The 15,670-nt window shown below is 36.4% G+C and overlaps 1 protein-coding gene across 1 annotated transcript; it reads left to right on the top strand.

Annotated features, from left to right (window-relative positions):
* Positions 1–4,797: 4,797 nt before the first annotated feature.
* On the top strand, positions 4,798–15,001 carry LOC142863057 (serine protease inhibitor Kazal-type 13-like). Its single transcript, XM_075995999.1, has 4 exons — positions 4,798–4,867; positions 10,014–10,051; positions 10,874–11,001; positions 14,947–15,001. Exons 1-4 carry the CDS (start codon positions 4,798–4,800, stop codon positions 14,999–15,001), a joined length of 291 nt encoding a protein of 96 aa, XP_075852114.1.
* Positions 15,002–15,670: the final 669 nt, after the last annotated feature.

Raw genomic sequence — 15,670 nt, 5'->3', positions numbered from 1 at the left:
CGTGGATTCGAGACCTGGTCTTTCTGGAGAGAATCTTCTTTGCAATATTCTAATCAGTGTGAACTGCTTACTGCACTGATTGAATAAGGAAAGAATACACACCTGCAAAGTTCAGCTATTAATTCTCAAAAGCGATATAGTTTGAACTAATATCTTTTATGCTACATAAATGAGTTATGAAGCCAGGCTGTGTTATAGTCTTTGTTTTAATGTAATAAATTGGAAGAAAACAAAAATGATAGAAAATATAACAGTGCACTGAACATTGTGAAATGTCTGTTTCAGATATGTATGTGAGTGTATTTGTGTTTTGGTTGTGATTTAAAATTTATTTCTTACTATGGGTTGCAGTCAAAAAATACGAAAAATCCCCCAATCAACATACAAAGTTAGAAAACCTTTAACTGCAAAATCCCCATCTCTTCCTAAGAGATAACATACTAGTAAGCAGAGTATTGTATATTTTCTTTCAAGGACATGCTATTTTAGTCCTGCCAGAAATAGGAAGGAGCCAAATATCTCTAATGAAAATACCATTTTAGTAAAGACTCCATAATGTTCTCAGAAGTAAGCTTTTGATTACTCCAGTTTTTATTCAGGCAAATGGAAGTGTTCTATATTCTTTTAGGTATCTTATATTGGGCAGTCTCCCCTCTATTTCTCTAACATTAGTTCTACACATGGCCAGGCGGGTTGGCTCATACCTCTAATCCTGGCACTCTGGAAGGCTGAGGCAGGAGGATCAGGATCCCTTGAGCTCGGGAGTCAGAGACCAGCTTGAGCAAGAGTGAGATACCATCGCTACTAAAAATAGAAAAATTAGCCAGGCATGGTGGCATGCACGTATAGTTCCAGCTACTAGGGAGGCTGAGGCAGGAGGATCACCTGAGCTCAACTTTAAGGTTGCTGTGAGCTAGGCTGACGCCACAGCACTCTAGCTCGGGTATCAGAGTGAGACTCTTGTCTCAAAAAAAAAAAAAAAAAAAAAAAAGACACAAATATAAGACCTGAAACTGTAAAACTACTAGAAAATAAATGTAGGGGAAAACCTTCATGGCATTGTTCCAGGCAATGATTTCTTAGCTATGGCCCCCAAAGCATAAGCAACAAAAATGAAAATGGACTAATGGGATTGCAGCAAATTATAAAAAGCTTCTGTCCAGCAGGGAAACAATGAACAGAGTGAAGAAACACCTATGGAATGGAAGAATTTATTTACAAATCACCTGATAAGGGGTTAATATCCAAAACGTAGCAGGAACTCAAATAACTCAATAACAAGAAAATAAAAAAAAACATATTAAAAATGAGAAAAGAAACTGAATAGAAAGGTCTTCAAAGAAGACATAAAAATGGCAACAGATATACCAAAAAATGCTCAATATTGCTCATCATCAGGGAAATGCAGATTAAAACCACAATGAGATATCACTTCACATCTGTTAGAATGACTATTATCAAAAAGATGAAAGATAAGTGTGGGTGAGGATGTGGATAAAAGAGAACCCTGTACACTCTTTGTGGGAATATAAAGTAGCGCATCCATTTTCAAAAATAGTATAGAGGTTCCTCAAAAACTAAAAGTAGAATGACCGTATGATCCAGCGTCCCACTTCTGGGTATATATTCAAAAGAACTGAAATCAGTATGTTGAAACAATGTCTACCCTCCCATGTTTATCACAGCATTATTCACAATAGATATTTATTCACAAAAAAGTGCCTCCTGATGGATGAATGCATAAAGAAAATGTGTCCATGTACACAATGGAATACTATTTAGCCTTTTTAAAAGAGAAAATTTTGTCACTTAGGATAACATGCATGCGTCTAGAGGACAGCATGCTAAGTGAAATAAGCCAGGCACAGAGAGGAAAATATCATATGATCTCTGGGGAATCCAAAAAAGTCAAGGTCATAGAAGTAGAGAGTAGGATGGTGTTTACCAAAGGACTATGGCAGGGGGAGGAGTGAGAAGGCGTGGACAGGGGAAGGGAAGATGTTAGTCAAAGCGTACAAAGTTCATTTAGATAGGACAAATAAGTTCTAGTGATCTATTGCATTACATGTTGACTATAGTTAACAATCATGTACTGTATATTCCAAAATTGCTAATAGAGTAGATTTTAAATATTCTTACCACAAAGTAATAATAAGTATGTGAGGTGATGTATATGTTCATTAGCTTGATTTACTCATTCCACATTGTATACTATGTATTATAACATTACATTGTGCTCATAACTATATATAATTATTATTTGTCAATTAAAAATAAAAATTAAAAAATAGTTTGGTAGCTGCAGCCCTATAGTTATGCAGATATTCACTAAATATGTAGAATATCTCTAACTAAGAAATTACTGAAACATTCATTATAAGGCCTAAGTTTAAGCTTATGTACAAGGGCTTTTCTTCTTTACAGAGGGATTAAATATATGTGAGTCTATTAATAAATCTGATCCTTTTGCCACATTGAAAAATTGCACTTAGAAGAATCATGCTATGGTATATTCATAAAAATTGCTGATCTGGTACACAGTGCTGATATATGATAGACAATTTACAATTATCTACTTTCTAGTTATATCTGTAAAAGAAAGATTGCTGATGGTAAAAATTATAATCAATATATGAAAGGAAACAGCATGGGACAGGTGGCAACATGACTTTACTTAAGGGGCTTCCTTAGGAATTTAACGGGCTTGGGTAAGTAGCAAAGACAGCAGTTTTGTAGAGTCCACTGCATGGAATTTTTTCTCTCATCCACCACCAAGGACTGAAACACAAAAATGAGAAGCTGAATTTATTCCAACGTGGAAGAAGGAGGGAAGACTGGAGAGCAGGATGTCAAGAGAGGACAGACATGTCAAAGAGCTAAATATAAATGAGACTATGGGATTCGGGCTGGAACAGGAATGCAAAGCAACAGAAAGAGTACTAACTACACTAGGAGAGTTCAATGTCTGCTGTTAGATAGAATTTTCCAGATAATGGCCGACTTCGAGGCTAAGGTGTCTGTATCGGAGGGCAACAAGTAGAGAAATTGGGAGGCTTGGGTATTGCAAAGATTATTGTTTGGGATATTGGAGTTTCACAAGCTAATAGAAAAGAAAAAATTCCTATCCTAGAAAGACAGAACAGGTGCAACTTCTGAGAATTAGAAGTAGAGGAGTCTGGGAAGAACTGGAACCAGTCTTGAATTTAGAGAAAATTCACCAAATGGTCTGGAGTGTGGTAGGTCATTATCTGCTTTGTTAAAATCAGATCTTCAGGATGTTGGTACTTCTTGTCCTCATGATCCATAACCAGAACACAAAAGTACAGAACCTCCAGGTTTGTCCCATCCTGCTGGAGCACAGCCCATCAAAGGAGGTGGTTCAGGAGAGGGATCAAACTCAGAACGGCCGTTACAGTAAACTCATGCCAATCCTTCAGCCATGCAAGCAGCTTGCTCCTCTGCAGCTCATGCCCCTGGCCATGTACTGACAGAACAGTGGCCTCTTCTCAAGGCTGGCTGTCACCTCAAGGTGACTACAGCAGGCTGACATTCAGTTGCTGCATCCAGGTAATTTCTTTTCACCTCCTCTATCTATGCTTAGTCCAAGTCAATGGTGGAATCTCTTCAGCTTTCCTCTTTGTCAGTGGGTATCCCCTTTTGGGGGCTTTGTATTTCTGAAATCCCCTCTTTTGGTTCCTTTGCACATGAAAGAAGAAAATACTTCACACTTAATATGGTTCTCCCTTATTTCTCTACATGCCCCTGCTACAATTTTGAAAAGAACCAGCATGGATAGAGTTGGGCATGAGAAAGATACAGAAAGGGAATTGGAAAATATCATCTCTTTGTGCCTAAATATTTCTATACCTACAAATAAAAGTTTGGCTGCAAAATTTGCCAATTTAATATATTTAAGCTCTTTACTTGCATTAATATCAGTTGATTCTCTCAATAGCCTATGAAGTTCATGCCTTCTCTGAGGCTCAGACTTCCAAGAGATATTGAGTTTAGAACTTCAAATCCTGTATCTCTGACTCTAAAGTCTATGATTTCTAATGTCTCACTCATTGCAAGAAATCAATTCAGTGTGATAGATATAGATATATGTAGAGATATATATCTTTTTTTCCTGATTCTTGCATCAGAGAAGGTACACATAACTTTTATTATCCAGGACAAACACTGCCATTTTTAATCATTTGTGTGTGTGTGTGTTTGACCCAAGTGACTGGCCTGTCAAAGAGAAATTGAACTAGGAATTGCAGGGCGTCAGTGTGGAAGAAATGGGTCCATCCCAGGGAATCAAATGACTTGTGTTTAAGGGTGACACGTCGCAGGTTGTGCAGGACAGCCCTCAGCTTACTCTAGTTGTCTCAGAATTCTTATGAATTCTGTGAATGTCCATATTCACTAACAAGAATGTCTGAGTTTAGATAATAAATTCTAGGGTGAACCTATGTATATGAAATATGCCTTGGGTCAACCCTGATGAGTCTTGAGCCTAATTTCTTTTCTAGTCCAGGACTGTGGTTGTAATCTGGTTGCTGGGAGAAAAAAACAGATACATTTATGGTTTTTCTCTTCTTTCTTAGAGCAGAGGGGCTCTCTAAGGCCTGAATCCCTAGAGACCAAGCCAGTGTGAGACCACCATAGTTAAGTGTATAGGAATGGCAGCCCCCTCCCCAGGGTATTTACTGGGTTCTCTCATGTGTGGAAAGCCAGCCGGGCAAGAGGTTGGGAACAAAGTGTCCTGGGTGTTTCCACAGGCCTCCCCAAAAGGACATTACATGAGATCCAATGGCTGCCTTTCCCTGCAAAACCGTATTATTCCTGGTATGCTCTACTTTGGCACATCCTGTTTTCTCAGGTGAGTAACTTTAGAGGTTTTGGGAGATAAATATCTGGTTTTCTTAAAGTTATAGGAAAGAAAAAAGTTATTTGTGACTTTGTATGGGTAATGTCTTACTGAAATAGAGGCCTTTGGGCCTGGTAACCCAAATCAGGTATTATTAAGATATATTTTCCTATATAGAAAAATCAGACTTGTTTTCTACATCCTGGAGTCTTGTCCTCATTTCTGTTTTGTTGGTTCAAACAAACAAAAATTCCCTGGAATAGTGAAAATTGAAATGCATCCATTGTAAGCAATACATTATGTGGATATGATTTTTTCTCCTAAAAAAAGATATATTTTTCATCTGGGTTTTAAAAGGTTCTCTAAATAAATTAATAAAGTCAATGAAGAATAAAAGGTGTTTTTGTGAATGATGTTGTGCTGATATGTGTGCCTTCATAGTTGAGTAATAAAAACCCAAAAACGTAAAGGTAAAATCCATGCTACCTGCTATTATAGACAGAATAATCGCTTCCACAAATATCCAAGTCCTAATCACCAGAACCTGTGACTAGGTTACCTGCCATGGCAAAAGTGACTTTGCAGATGTGATTTAGTTAAGGATCTTGAGATGGAAAGATTATCCTGGATTTCAGGTGGGACCAGTATAATCCCAAGGATCCCTATAAGAGAGAGACCTGGGCCCTAAAGACAGATGAGAGCAGGGGTTAGAATGATGCAGGGAAAAGGCCATGGGCAAAGGAATTCAGGCAGCCCATAGAAGCTGGAAAAGGTAAGGAAATGGATTCTTCCTTAGAAACTTCAGAAGGAATGCAGCCCTGTTGAAATCTTGACTTTAGACCTTCTCCCCTCCTGAATTGTAAGATAATAAATTTGTATCATTTTAAATCACTAAGCTTGTGACAATTCCTTACAGAAGCAATAGGAAACTAGTACACCTGCAAACCAGTACACCTGATATCGTCTAACATTAAAAAATTTTAGCCAACCTTATCTCACTTTCCTATTGACTTGCATTTCCCTGATCACTAAAGAAGCTGAGAATCTTTATATATCTTATGGGCAATATGTGTTTCTTCTTTTATGTTATTCCTATTCATGCCTTTTGCCTTTTATTCCTACTGGATTGCTTTAACTCATCTTATAAATATCTAGGAGATTATCTGTCTATCTTCTTGTCTGTCTATCTATATCACGATATAAATACTTTGTGGGATTTTTTTTTGTACAAATATCTTTTCTCAGATTTTAAATTGTGTTTTCACTGCCTTAAATAAGCTTTTTGGTGGCTAGAAATTCCTAATACTGAAGGAGTCACCCTTCTCAAACTTTTCACTTACAACAAGCCTTTTTTTTTCTGTATTTTGTTAAAGAAATTCTTTTTCTCCCTCTAAAATCCAAATATGTCTATCTATATCCAAAACTCAGAGATATTTATGACCTGACAAATTAAGGTATATTTAACAAATAATAAACTTTGTCAATATAATTTTAATATATTTAAAGTGTGCTATATAAATTTTGACATATTTATACACTTGAGAAACCATCACTACAATTAAGATAATGAATAATTCCAAATCACATATCTCATGCTCAAAAAGATTTCTTGATTCCTTTGCTGATCCTTCTTCCCATCCACTCACTTCAACCTATCCCATATTCAAACAATTATACGCTTTTTGTCATTATAAAGTAGCTTGCATTTTCTATGTGTTTATATAAATGGAATCATGCAATAGATATTATTTTTAAATCTAGTTTCTTCAAATTAGTCTTATCAATTTGAGAATCATAAATATTGTTATATGTATCAATAGTTCATCCCTTTTTATATCTATAGATACTCCAGTGTATGGTTATATCACATTTTGTTCATCCATTCACGTATGGACATCAGGGTTACTCTATATTTTGGGCTATTGCAAATAAAGATATTATGTATTAAGAATATGGATATATTATTAAGTGTATCGTTATGCTTTTATTTCTCTTGGATAAATACCTAGAAATGGAATGGCTAAATCATGTGGTAAGTGTGTATTTAAATTTTTACAAAACTGCCAAATTATTTTCCAAAGTGGTTTTACCATACTGTTTTACATACCCACTAGCAATGTATAAGAGTTCCAATAGCTCAACATCCTCAATAGCACTTGGTCTAGTCAGTCTTTGAAATTCTAGATATTCTATCATACATGTAGTGGAAGTCCACTGCAGTTTCAGTTTGGATTTCACAAAAGGCTACTGATGTCGAGCATTTTTATGTGCTATCGGCCATCCATATTTCATTTTTGGATAAGGGTCTCTTTGTTTTACTATTATTGAATTTTAAGAGTCCTTTATCAGATATGTGATTTGGAATTATTTATCCATCTTTAGTTAGTCCTTTCATTTTCTTAATTGTCTTTCAAAGAACAGAAGTTTTAAAGTTTAATAAAGTCCAATTATTTTTTTTTAACGCTCATGCTTTTGGTGTCATATCTAGAATATCTTTGTAGATTTTTATTTCAAAATATTAAAGGGGTACAAATGTTTTGTTATATGGATAGCTTTCATAAAACTTATGTCGGGGCTATAAGCACCCATCACCTGAATAATGTTCATTGTACCTGTTAGGTACAATGAAAATCTAATGCCTGATGATCTGAAGTGGACTCAGGTGTTGATGCCAGTGCTGGGGAGTGGATGCAAGAATAGATTATCATTAGCAGAGAGGTTTGACCACACAATAAATGTGATGCACTTCATTATCCTGAAACTATCCCTCCCTCTCTCCAGCCCATCAAAAATTGCCTTCCATGAAACCAGTCACTGGTGCCAAAAAAGTTGATGACCACTGCTTCCTATGTTTCTTTTTGCTCAAATAAACATATACATTTTTACCTCCACCATCTCCACTTTCTTACCTAAAAGATAGCATACTATAGAGACCTGTTTTCATCTTGTTTTTTCCAATTGAAAGTATATCCTCAAAATCACTACCTATCAGTTCACAGGGATCTTCCCTATTCTTTTACACCACTACCTAGAACTTTATTGGGTGTAGGTATCAAACTTAATTTACCCACTCTTCTATGTATGACCATTTAGTGTGTTACCAATATTTTGTAATTGCAAACAGTGCTTCAAAAAGTAATCTTATGCATATGTGTTTTTGTGTTGTTGGAGATGTATCTTCAGGTGAAATTCCTTGCATGGGGATTGACAAGTCACAGTAAATATAGTTTTATTCAATGTTGCCAAATTTTACTCCACAAATATTTTGTCAATTTACATTCCCACTAGTGATATATGTAAGTACCTCTTTCTCTATAGCTAACCTGATAGGTGAGAAATGGCGTTTCTATATAATATTAATTAGCATTTTTCTTATTATGAGTGAGGTCGAATATTATTTGAAGATGTAAGGACCATTTCTCTATTTCTCTTAGGTGTGTGGTTGTGTGTGAATTATATGTGTGTATAAGTTGCCTGTTCTGCAATTATTAATAGGTTTTTTACTTCTTGTTCCCCCAATTTTAGAGAGTTGTTTACATATTAGAGATATTAGAACCCTTTATCAAATATCTATTTATTTTGTGTATGTTTATTTTTTGTCTCGGAGTTATTTTCTTTTTAGTTAATAAAATATATCAGTGTTTTTCCTTATTGAACCTGGATTTTTTTTATTTTCTTATTTTTTATTTTCTTATTTTTTGAGACAGAGTCTCACTCTGTTGCCTTGGCTAGAGTGCTGTGGTATCAGCCTAGCTCACAGCAACCTCAAACTCCTGGGCTCAAGCAATCCTCCTGCCTTAGACTCCAGAGTAGCTGGGACTACAGGCATGCTCCACCATGCCTGGCTAATTTTTTCTATTGTTGGTAGAGACAAGGTCTTGCTCTTGCTCAGGCTTGTCTCAAACTCCTGAGCTCAAAGGATCAGCCCGCCTTGGCCTCCCAGAGTGCTAGGATTACATGTGTGAGCCACCACATCTGGCCAATTGTACTTAGATTAATGAGTCATTATTAAAAATCTTTTTTACATTAAGATTGCACAGGAATTCTGTCCTGTTGTATTTTAATTCTTATATGGTTTCACTTATTATGCTCAGATGCTGATTCATTTGAACTTTATTTTTATGTATGATATGCAGTATATATATGTAATTTTATTTTATTTTTACTAGATAAAGATCTTTATTTATTTACTTATTTATTTTTTAGCTATATCCAGTTGCTTTTGTCACTAAATGTTCTGACTTTGTAGAAGAAGATAAGAACACCTAATTCTTTTTATTCTCTGGAAGAATGAACATGTAATCAGTATGATCTATTCCTAAAAAGGTTGGTAGACTTCTTTCCTTTGTGGAGAGATCTTTAAATCTAATGGTTTCTCTTAAAACTTTTGGAAAGTCTAACTTTTGGAAAATTAGAATATTCTATGATAATCTAAACATTATTTAACAGTGAGAGACAAGTAAGAGAATAACTAAAATAGGTTTTTTCATATTTTATTTTCCACAACCAGCTGGTCACCCTCTGTCCCCAGGCAACATCAGGACCCCTCACAAAACCAGTCGACAAAATCAGTCTCCCAAAAGCCAGTGAACTCCTTCGGTTTTCCTTTTTTCCTCCAAAGTATTATGAGGGTACAAAAGATTTTGGTTATATGAATTGCTTTTGTGATGCTTCAGTCAGGGTTAAAGTGTCCTTCAGCTTCCTTGTCATCACTGTGGCCTCTTTAGTTCAACATTTTGGTAGGAACTGGCCTTATGTTTTACTGGCATATGATATTCGATTTTTTTAACAGTCTTAAAAGTATATATAATTAGCCCAACTGTAGTGAAGAGGACACTAAAGCTGACAAAAGTCAAGTAATTTACTAAAAATAAAATGGTTCATAAGTTATACATACATTCCCAAACAGTGTTTACTCTTTTCTCAGTGATGAAGAAAATTTATACAAGAAGTCAGAACTATGAAAATGAAGGAAAAATAAATAAATGGACAAAGGATGTTACCTACAAATTCTGTTGCTATAAATTCTTTTGTATGCTTTTGTGCAAATGAGCAATGAAATTGCATTTTCTTATTCAATCAGTGACTTCAGTAGATGAAATGACATCCTATGGAGAACTATTTCTTTTAACTTATTTTGTCTGTACTTAATTTGCAGGATTTTTAAAAAGAGATGACATAAACAGATGGCCTAAGGTAAATTTAAATTTCTTACTTCTGGATTCTCATTCTAGTCTGATTACTTTCTTGACTTGAGAAATCTAAAACTACATGAAATAGAACTTCATGGTATACATATACAACATTTTATTTAATCTACTGATGTATTGATGGGCACTTGGGTTGTTTCCCCATTTTTGCAATTGTGCATTGTGCTGCTATAAACATTGGAGGGCAGATATATATATTATTATAGAATGTCTTTTGTTCCTTTGGGTAGATGCCAAGTAGAGGTTTGGCTGGATCAACTGGTATTTCTATTTTTAATTCTTTGAGGCATCTCCAAATTACTTTCCCCAGAGGTTGTACTAATTTGCAGTCCCACCAGCAGTGAAATAACATCTGTTACTTGACCAAAGTCACAAAGTTAAACAATGGTATATCCAGGGTTTATTCCCAGTCTCAATACAGAATCCTCACTCCTACAAACTATACTTGATCTCCATCCTCTAGAAGTTCACAAACACACAAATGTCTCTACTCAGTAACTTCTTACAATGAGTTCCTGGGACTGAGACACCAAGGTTAAATGAAAACTTTGCATTTGAGCTTAAACAAGTATATTATAATGGTTATGACTTTAAGAGATGATGGGAAGGGTGGGGACACTATGGTCAGAAAAAAAAAAAAAATACTAGCCTGATGGAAGCCAGAGCACAGAAAATCCTTTAAAAAGATCAGTTGACTAGTAAGATTTGATAGTATTTCTATGAGGGGCAAAAGTGACAGGCATGGAATAGATGGAAGAGAATCTATTATTATAACAATTATTCGCATGACATTTTATGATATTTACAGCCACCATGTCGAATGTACCATCCAGTACCACCTGAAGTGGAAGCAAATTGTCCTAATATAACAGCATATGTTTGTGACACAAAGGGCCGCACTTACCAGAATGAGTGTTTCTTTTGCCATTATCAGTGGTAAGTTCAAATAAAATACCATTATTTTTTCTCTATACTTTTTTACAGACATTTCAAATAATCTTAACTAAGGAATTGGTTTTTCCCAACACATGGGACTTTTTAAAAAATGGACTCCATTGTTCATGAAAGTTTGAAGACAGACTACATATACAGTACAGAAAATTTTTTTAAAAAAAAATAGTTAATATTCAAAGTTGACTTATTAGAAAAAGAGAGAAAAGGATCACACAATATTTTGGGAGACTTGTACAGAGATAATATTTGTAGTCTATAGATGATATTCAAGCAATGAATGGGAATCCATTTTTTAAAACATCACCCAACTTTTCTTTCAATAAGTCATATTGACAAAGCCATGGATAGCACCCATTAATACTGTTTGGTAGATATAAATCTATATAGATCTAGATGCAGACCGAGCCATAGATATAGACAAAGACATAAACACAGGCATAGAAAAACACATCAGTAACAAAGTTATGTGTTCTTATGTGGATAAAGTCGACAGTCTACTCTTTGTATTGTTAGCCTTTCAAATACATTTGGCAGGAAATTTAGATTAAAAAATTAGTGATATTCTTATAGTAAATTTTAGCCCCCTTTTGTTTTTACAAGTTAGCCCTTTGTCTTGTCAGTTAGTCCTACATAGCCTGTGAGATCTTCTATGTTGGAGTCTCCAAGACTATCCTCATGTTTGATGATCCACATTGCTAGAAGGACTCACAAAACTCAGAAACTCTGTTATAATTATGATAACTGTTTAATACAATGAAAGGATACAAATTAAAATCAGCGAAGGCAAACGGTGCATAGAGTGGCGTCCAGGACAGATCAGACATCAGCTGCCAGGTGTCTTCTCTCAGTGGGGTCATACAGCCAATGCTTAATTCTCCTAGCCATGGTGGGTGAAAACTTGTATGAAGTATTTCCAAACTTACCAGGGAAGCTTACTCATGGCTTGGTGTTCAGGGTTTTTAATGAAAGTCAGTCCCATAGGCATAGAACACCTGCATGGCTGATCTTTATTCAGTCCGCAGCTTCTCTGCTCCCCATCCAGAGGTCCAACTGATACCGAGTCTCTCAGGATCCCAGGCAAGTGAAAACAGGTACTCACCATAAATCCCAGGCTTAGCATAAACTCTCAGGAAGGCCCAAGTCCGAGGTATACAAGCACACTCTTATCAGGTGGGGGCTTCTATGGGCTTATTGCCTACCTCCAGTAGCTGATTAGAGCACCCCAAGCCTGCTGAGGCAACTCTTTATTGCGCACCTTCTTTGGAAGAAAATCCTCCTGAGTTTCCAATGTCATATCCCTAATCATAAACAGTATTACTGAGTACTGAAAGTGGCAGGGCATAGAAGCTGGTTTAATAAAGGAAATACATGCTCATATTCAGAGCAAGTACTAGCCTCAGAGGATGCTTGAAATATCCTTTAAAGGAAAAAGTGAAGGGAAGCTGACAAATGTGAATTAACCAATCCTCTACCCCTGGCTTCAAAGAAAGATGAATGAGAAGGCATTAATGTTACCAGACTATGTAGAATAAATCACATTATCATTCCTTCCGAATGCAGTTAATGTTGATACCTCAAGAGTGAGCTAACCAGGAAAGAGAATTGGAAATGTCTTATTTAGCTCTTCCTCATATGATTTTTCCCCACATTCTGTAGTATTTGGACACACTGCACGAAAAAGAGCACTATAAATAAGACTCTCCCATAGTGGTCTGGGCTTCTGAAAGTAACAGATTGATGCACAGGCACAGCGTAGGCCTTGGTCCGCCGGGCTATAGCGCTGCAACTGCCCACAAAGGTTATTTTAGATCCCTTTCAGCCTCATCTAGGAAACTTAAGGAAGCTGTGACTTCACAGAGCAGTCTCAGCAGCTCAAAGATCATGCCTCCAATTTCTTCTGGCGAAAACGGAGAAGACATGAAAGAAATAATTTATTTCCTTCCTTCCTTACTCACTCCCTCCTCCCTCCCTCTTCCTTCCTTCCTTCCTTCAGCTTTTAGGTCAAATCCCTAGGTAATAAATCCTGTTGTGATTTCTTCTTTCCTTCCTTCCTCCCTGCCTCTCTCCCTCTTTCTTTCCTTCCTTCCTTCCCTCCCTCCTTCCTTCCTTCCTTCCTCCTTCCTTCCTTCCTTCCTTCCTTCCTTCCTTCCTTCCTTCCTTCCTTCCTTCCTTCCTTCCTTCCTTCCTTCCTTCCTTCCTTCCTTCCTTCCTTCCTTCCTTCCTAGCTTTCAACTCTCACAGATGTACTCTGTCCACTCCACCTGTTATTTCTTAATCTAAGAACAAATGAAGAGCACCTGTTGGTTAAAGGAGCAAAAAATGGTTTAGTAACATTGTAGCCAATAAGAGCAAAGTTCTTATCAGACATATTTTATTCTAAAATACAGAAAAGAGATGCCAATGGCAGGAGTGGTGCAACGACCCATATGTTTATTTTACTTCTCCATGGGACTTGCATGTGTAAACCTAACCTTCACGCCATTTCTATGTCTTGGAGCAAAAAGAACAGTCCTACTGCTCTTGGTGATGGGAGGAGGAGAGCAATTTTTCAGTCTCTGCTCTTAGTGGTATGTTGAAGAAAAATCTGGTGAATTGAACTCCCAGCCCTGAGAGATGCTCACCACTTGTCAACCATGTAAAATCTTTAAAAAATAATGAAGAGTGCAAGTCTTGGCCAGAATTGATGCAGAGTCCTAGTTACCATCCTGAAAGGAATCCCTCCAGCCTACTCAGTCCAGGACTCTGATAATAAGTAGGAAGAAAATAGAGAATTGTATGAAACAGACCCCAGACTCTTCAGAAGCTTGTGGTCTTATTTGTCAAGAAGGATGTATGCGTTGCAAAGTTCATCAGAGTAGAAAGCGGCCTCTGCTTTGTTGGACCAAAAACAGTATTTCAAAAGTAAGATTTTATGCCAAAACATAGATTTCAATCATAATAGCGATCCTAAGCAAGGGTTTCATGTGGAATAAATAAACAGCAGCTGCCCCCCATTCAAATGGAGTTCAGGTGTTCCAGAGAGCTAGAGTCCCACCACTCTCCTCTGTGGTGGAGGCGGCTCACATCACTTATTTATATTGCCTGCATGGCTCCGAGCATTAAGTTTGCAATGCCTGAAACAGATGAGCAGATCACAAATACATCTACGATAAGCCAGATTATAGGGAAGAGGGAGAGGAATCTCTTGAAGAAAGAAAAGTTTAAAGGATTTCTAAAGAAACAAAACAAAATGGAATGGTCAATCTACACAGTGCTAACTGGGAAGACTTTTGGAACTGAGAAAGTGTGCAGCATCTTTAGGGAAATCATATAAAGATGATGTTGAAAGGAATGTTATGCATTTAGTGAATAGTAACATTTAAGGATGAGCTGTATTAATAAATAATAATGAATACTAATTTATTCATACTAATAAATACTAATAATACTAATAAAATTACTAATAATACTAATAAATTAATACATGTATTAATAAATACATGTGAACTGTATTAATAAATACTAGAGTAAGAAGAATAGACTATAGTCTATGGGTGGTGTGAACACAGCAGAAGTTTGGAGCACAGAGTGAATTATGTGAATTACACATGACAATATTGCTATGGTTATCTTTTACCCAACCTGTTGATAAAAAGCAATTTCTGATTGCTATGTTGAATGGAATGATATTGAGATTGAAATGGGTTAAGTGAAGAAAAATTCAATGTTGAAAAATTTCAAAGAACACTTTTGAATAATCAAGACATAGAGAAGGAATGTACAAATTGTGCTAGCTACAAATAGGAATTCAAAAAAGAGAAGGATTTTTAGGGAATTGTAAAAGCAGCTCCTTTTTCAGGACCACACTTAGAAGATAAGAGAAAGTACATTCAAGAAAAATGTCCACTTCCCTTATTATACTAATTTATTTTTTTCTCTTCTCTTTAGGGATTTTGGCCCTAGTGTTCAATTTGAAAAATATGGAAAATGTAGTGAAGGATAACAGGGTGCCTACACTTGCTTATTTTCTTCACTACTTAATTGTGAAAATTATTTCTTCTGGAATTTGAGAATGTAAATTAAATAAGACTCTCTTATGCTGCACCCAAATTTGGAACAAAATGAGAAACAAAGGAATAAAACTAATGGAAAGTGGAAAAACGAATTTTACATTTATTGCAAATAAAACAATAAAGGAGCATGTAAAGATTAATTTCTGTGTACTGATTGTTTGAAGTCAGCTTTCATTTGGTGGAGCTGAGATCTATTCATCAAAAGGGGTTACTAACACACACCTGTATGAAACTTACTACAAATCGCAGGCCTCTCTGCAGGGCCATACCCTGCCCCACTAATACCATTTAAAGACATGGAGCAAGAGGGAGAATATCCTCTCGGCAAAAGGCAGAGACCGCGTGGGAGGCATCCAGTCATCCAGGCCTAAGCTATCTCCCTGGGCACTCTGAAAAGTGGCACCTGCTGTGGCTGGAGAAGTGCAATGCCAGAGGCAGGTGGGGAGTGTTAGGCTGACGGTGGTTCCTACTCAAAGAACGAAAGGACACTGGCACGGAAATAAGGAGACCTGAATTCTGCCCTCAGTTTTGCCACTTCTTAATTTTGGATCACATTGAACATCAGTGTGTCTGGCCATAGTGGCTCCAGAATATTCTTG

This window comes from Microcebus murinus, chromosome 21 (assembly GCF_040939455.1).
Source record: "Microcebus murinus isolate Inina chromosome 21, M.murinus_Inina_mat1.0, whole genome shotgun sequence".
Lineage (NCBI taxonomy): Eukaryota > Metazoa > Chordata > Mammalia > Primates > Cheirogaleidae > Microcebus > Microcebus murinus.
This window is presented reverse-complemented; position numbering and strand designations above follow the sequence as displayed.

What these genes read in the sequence shown, in the direction of transcription:
- LOC142863057 (XM_075995999.1), top strand. Translation starts at nt 4,798, where the DNA reads ATGGCTGCCTTTCCCTGCAAAACCGTATTATTCCTGGTATGCTCTACT. An exon ending in GGCACATCCTGTTTTCTCAG is followed by an intron (nt 4,868 to 10,013) that starts GTGAGTAACTTT and finishes CTTAATTTGCAG; the next exon opens with GATTTTTAAAAAGAGATGAC. An exon ending in ACATAAACAGATGGCCTAAG is followed by an intron (nt 10,052 to 10,873) that starts GTAAATTTAAAT and finishes TGATATTTACAG; the next exon opens with CCACCATGTCGAATGTACCA.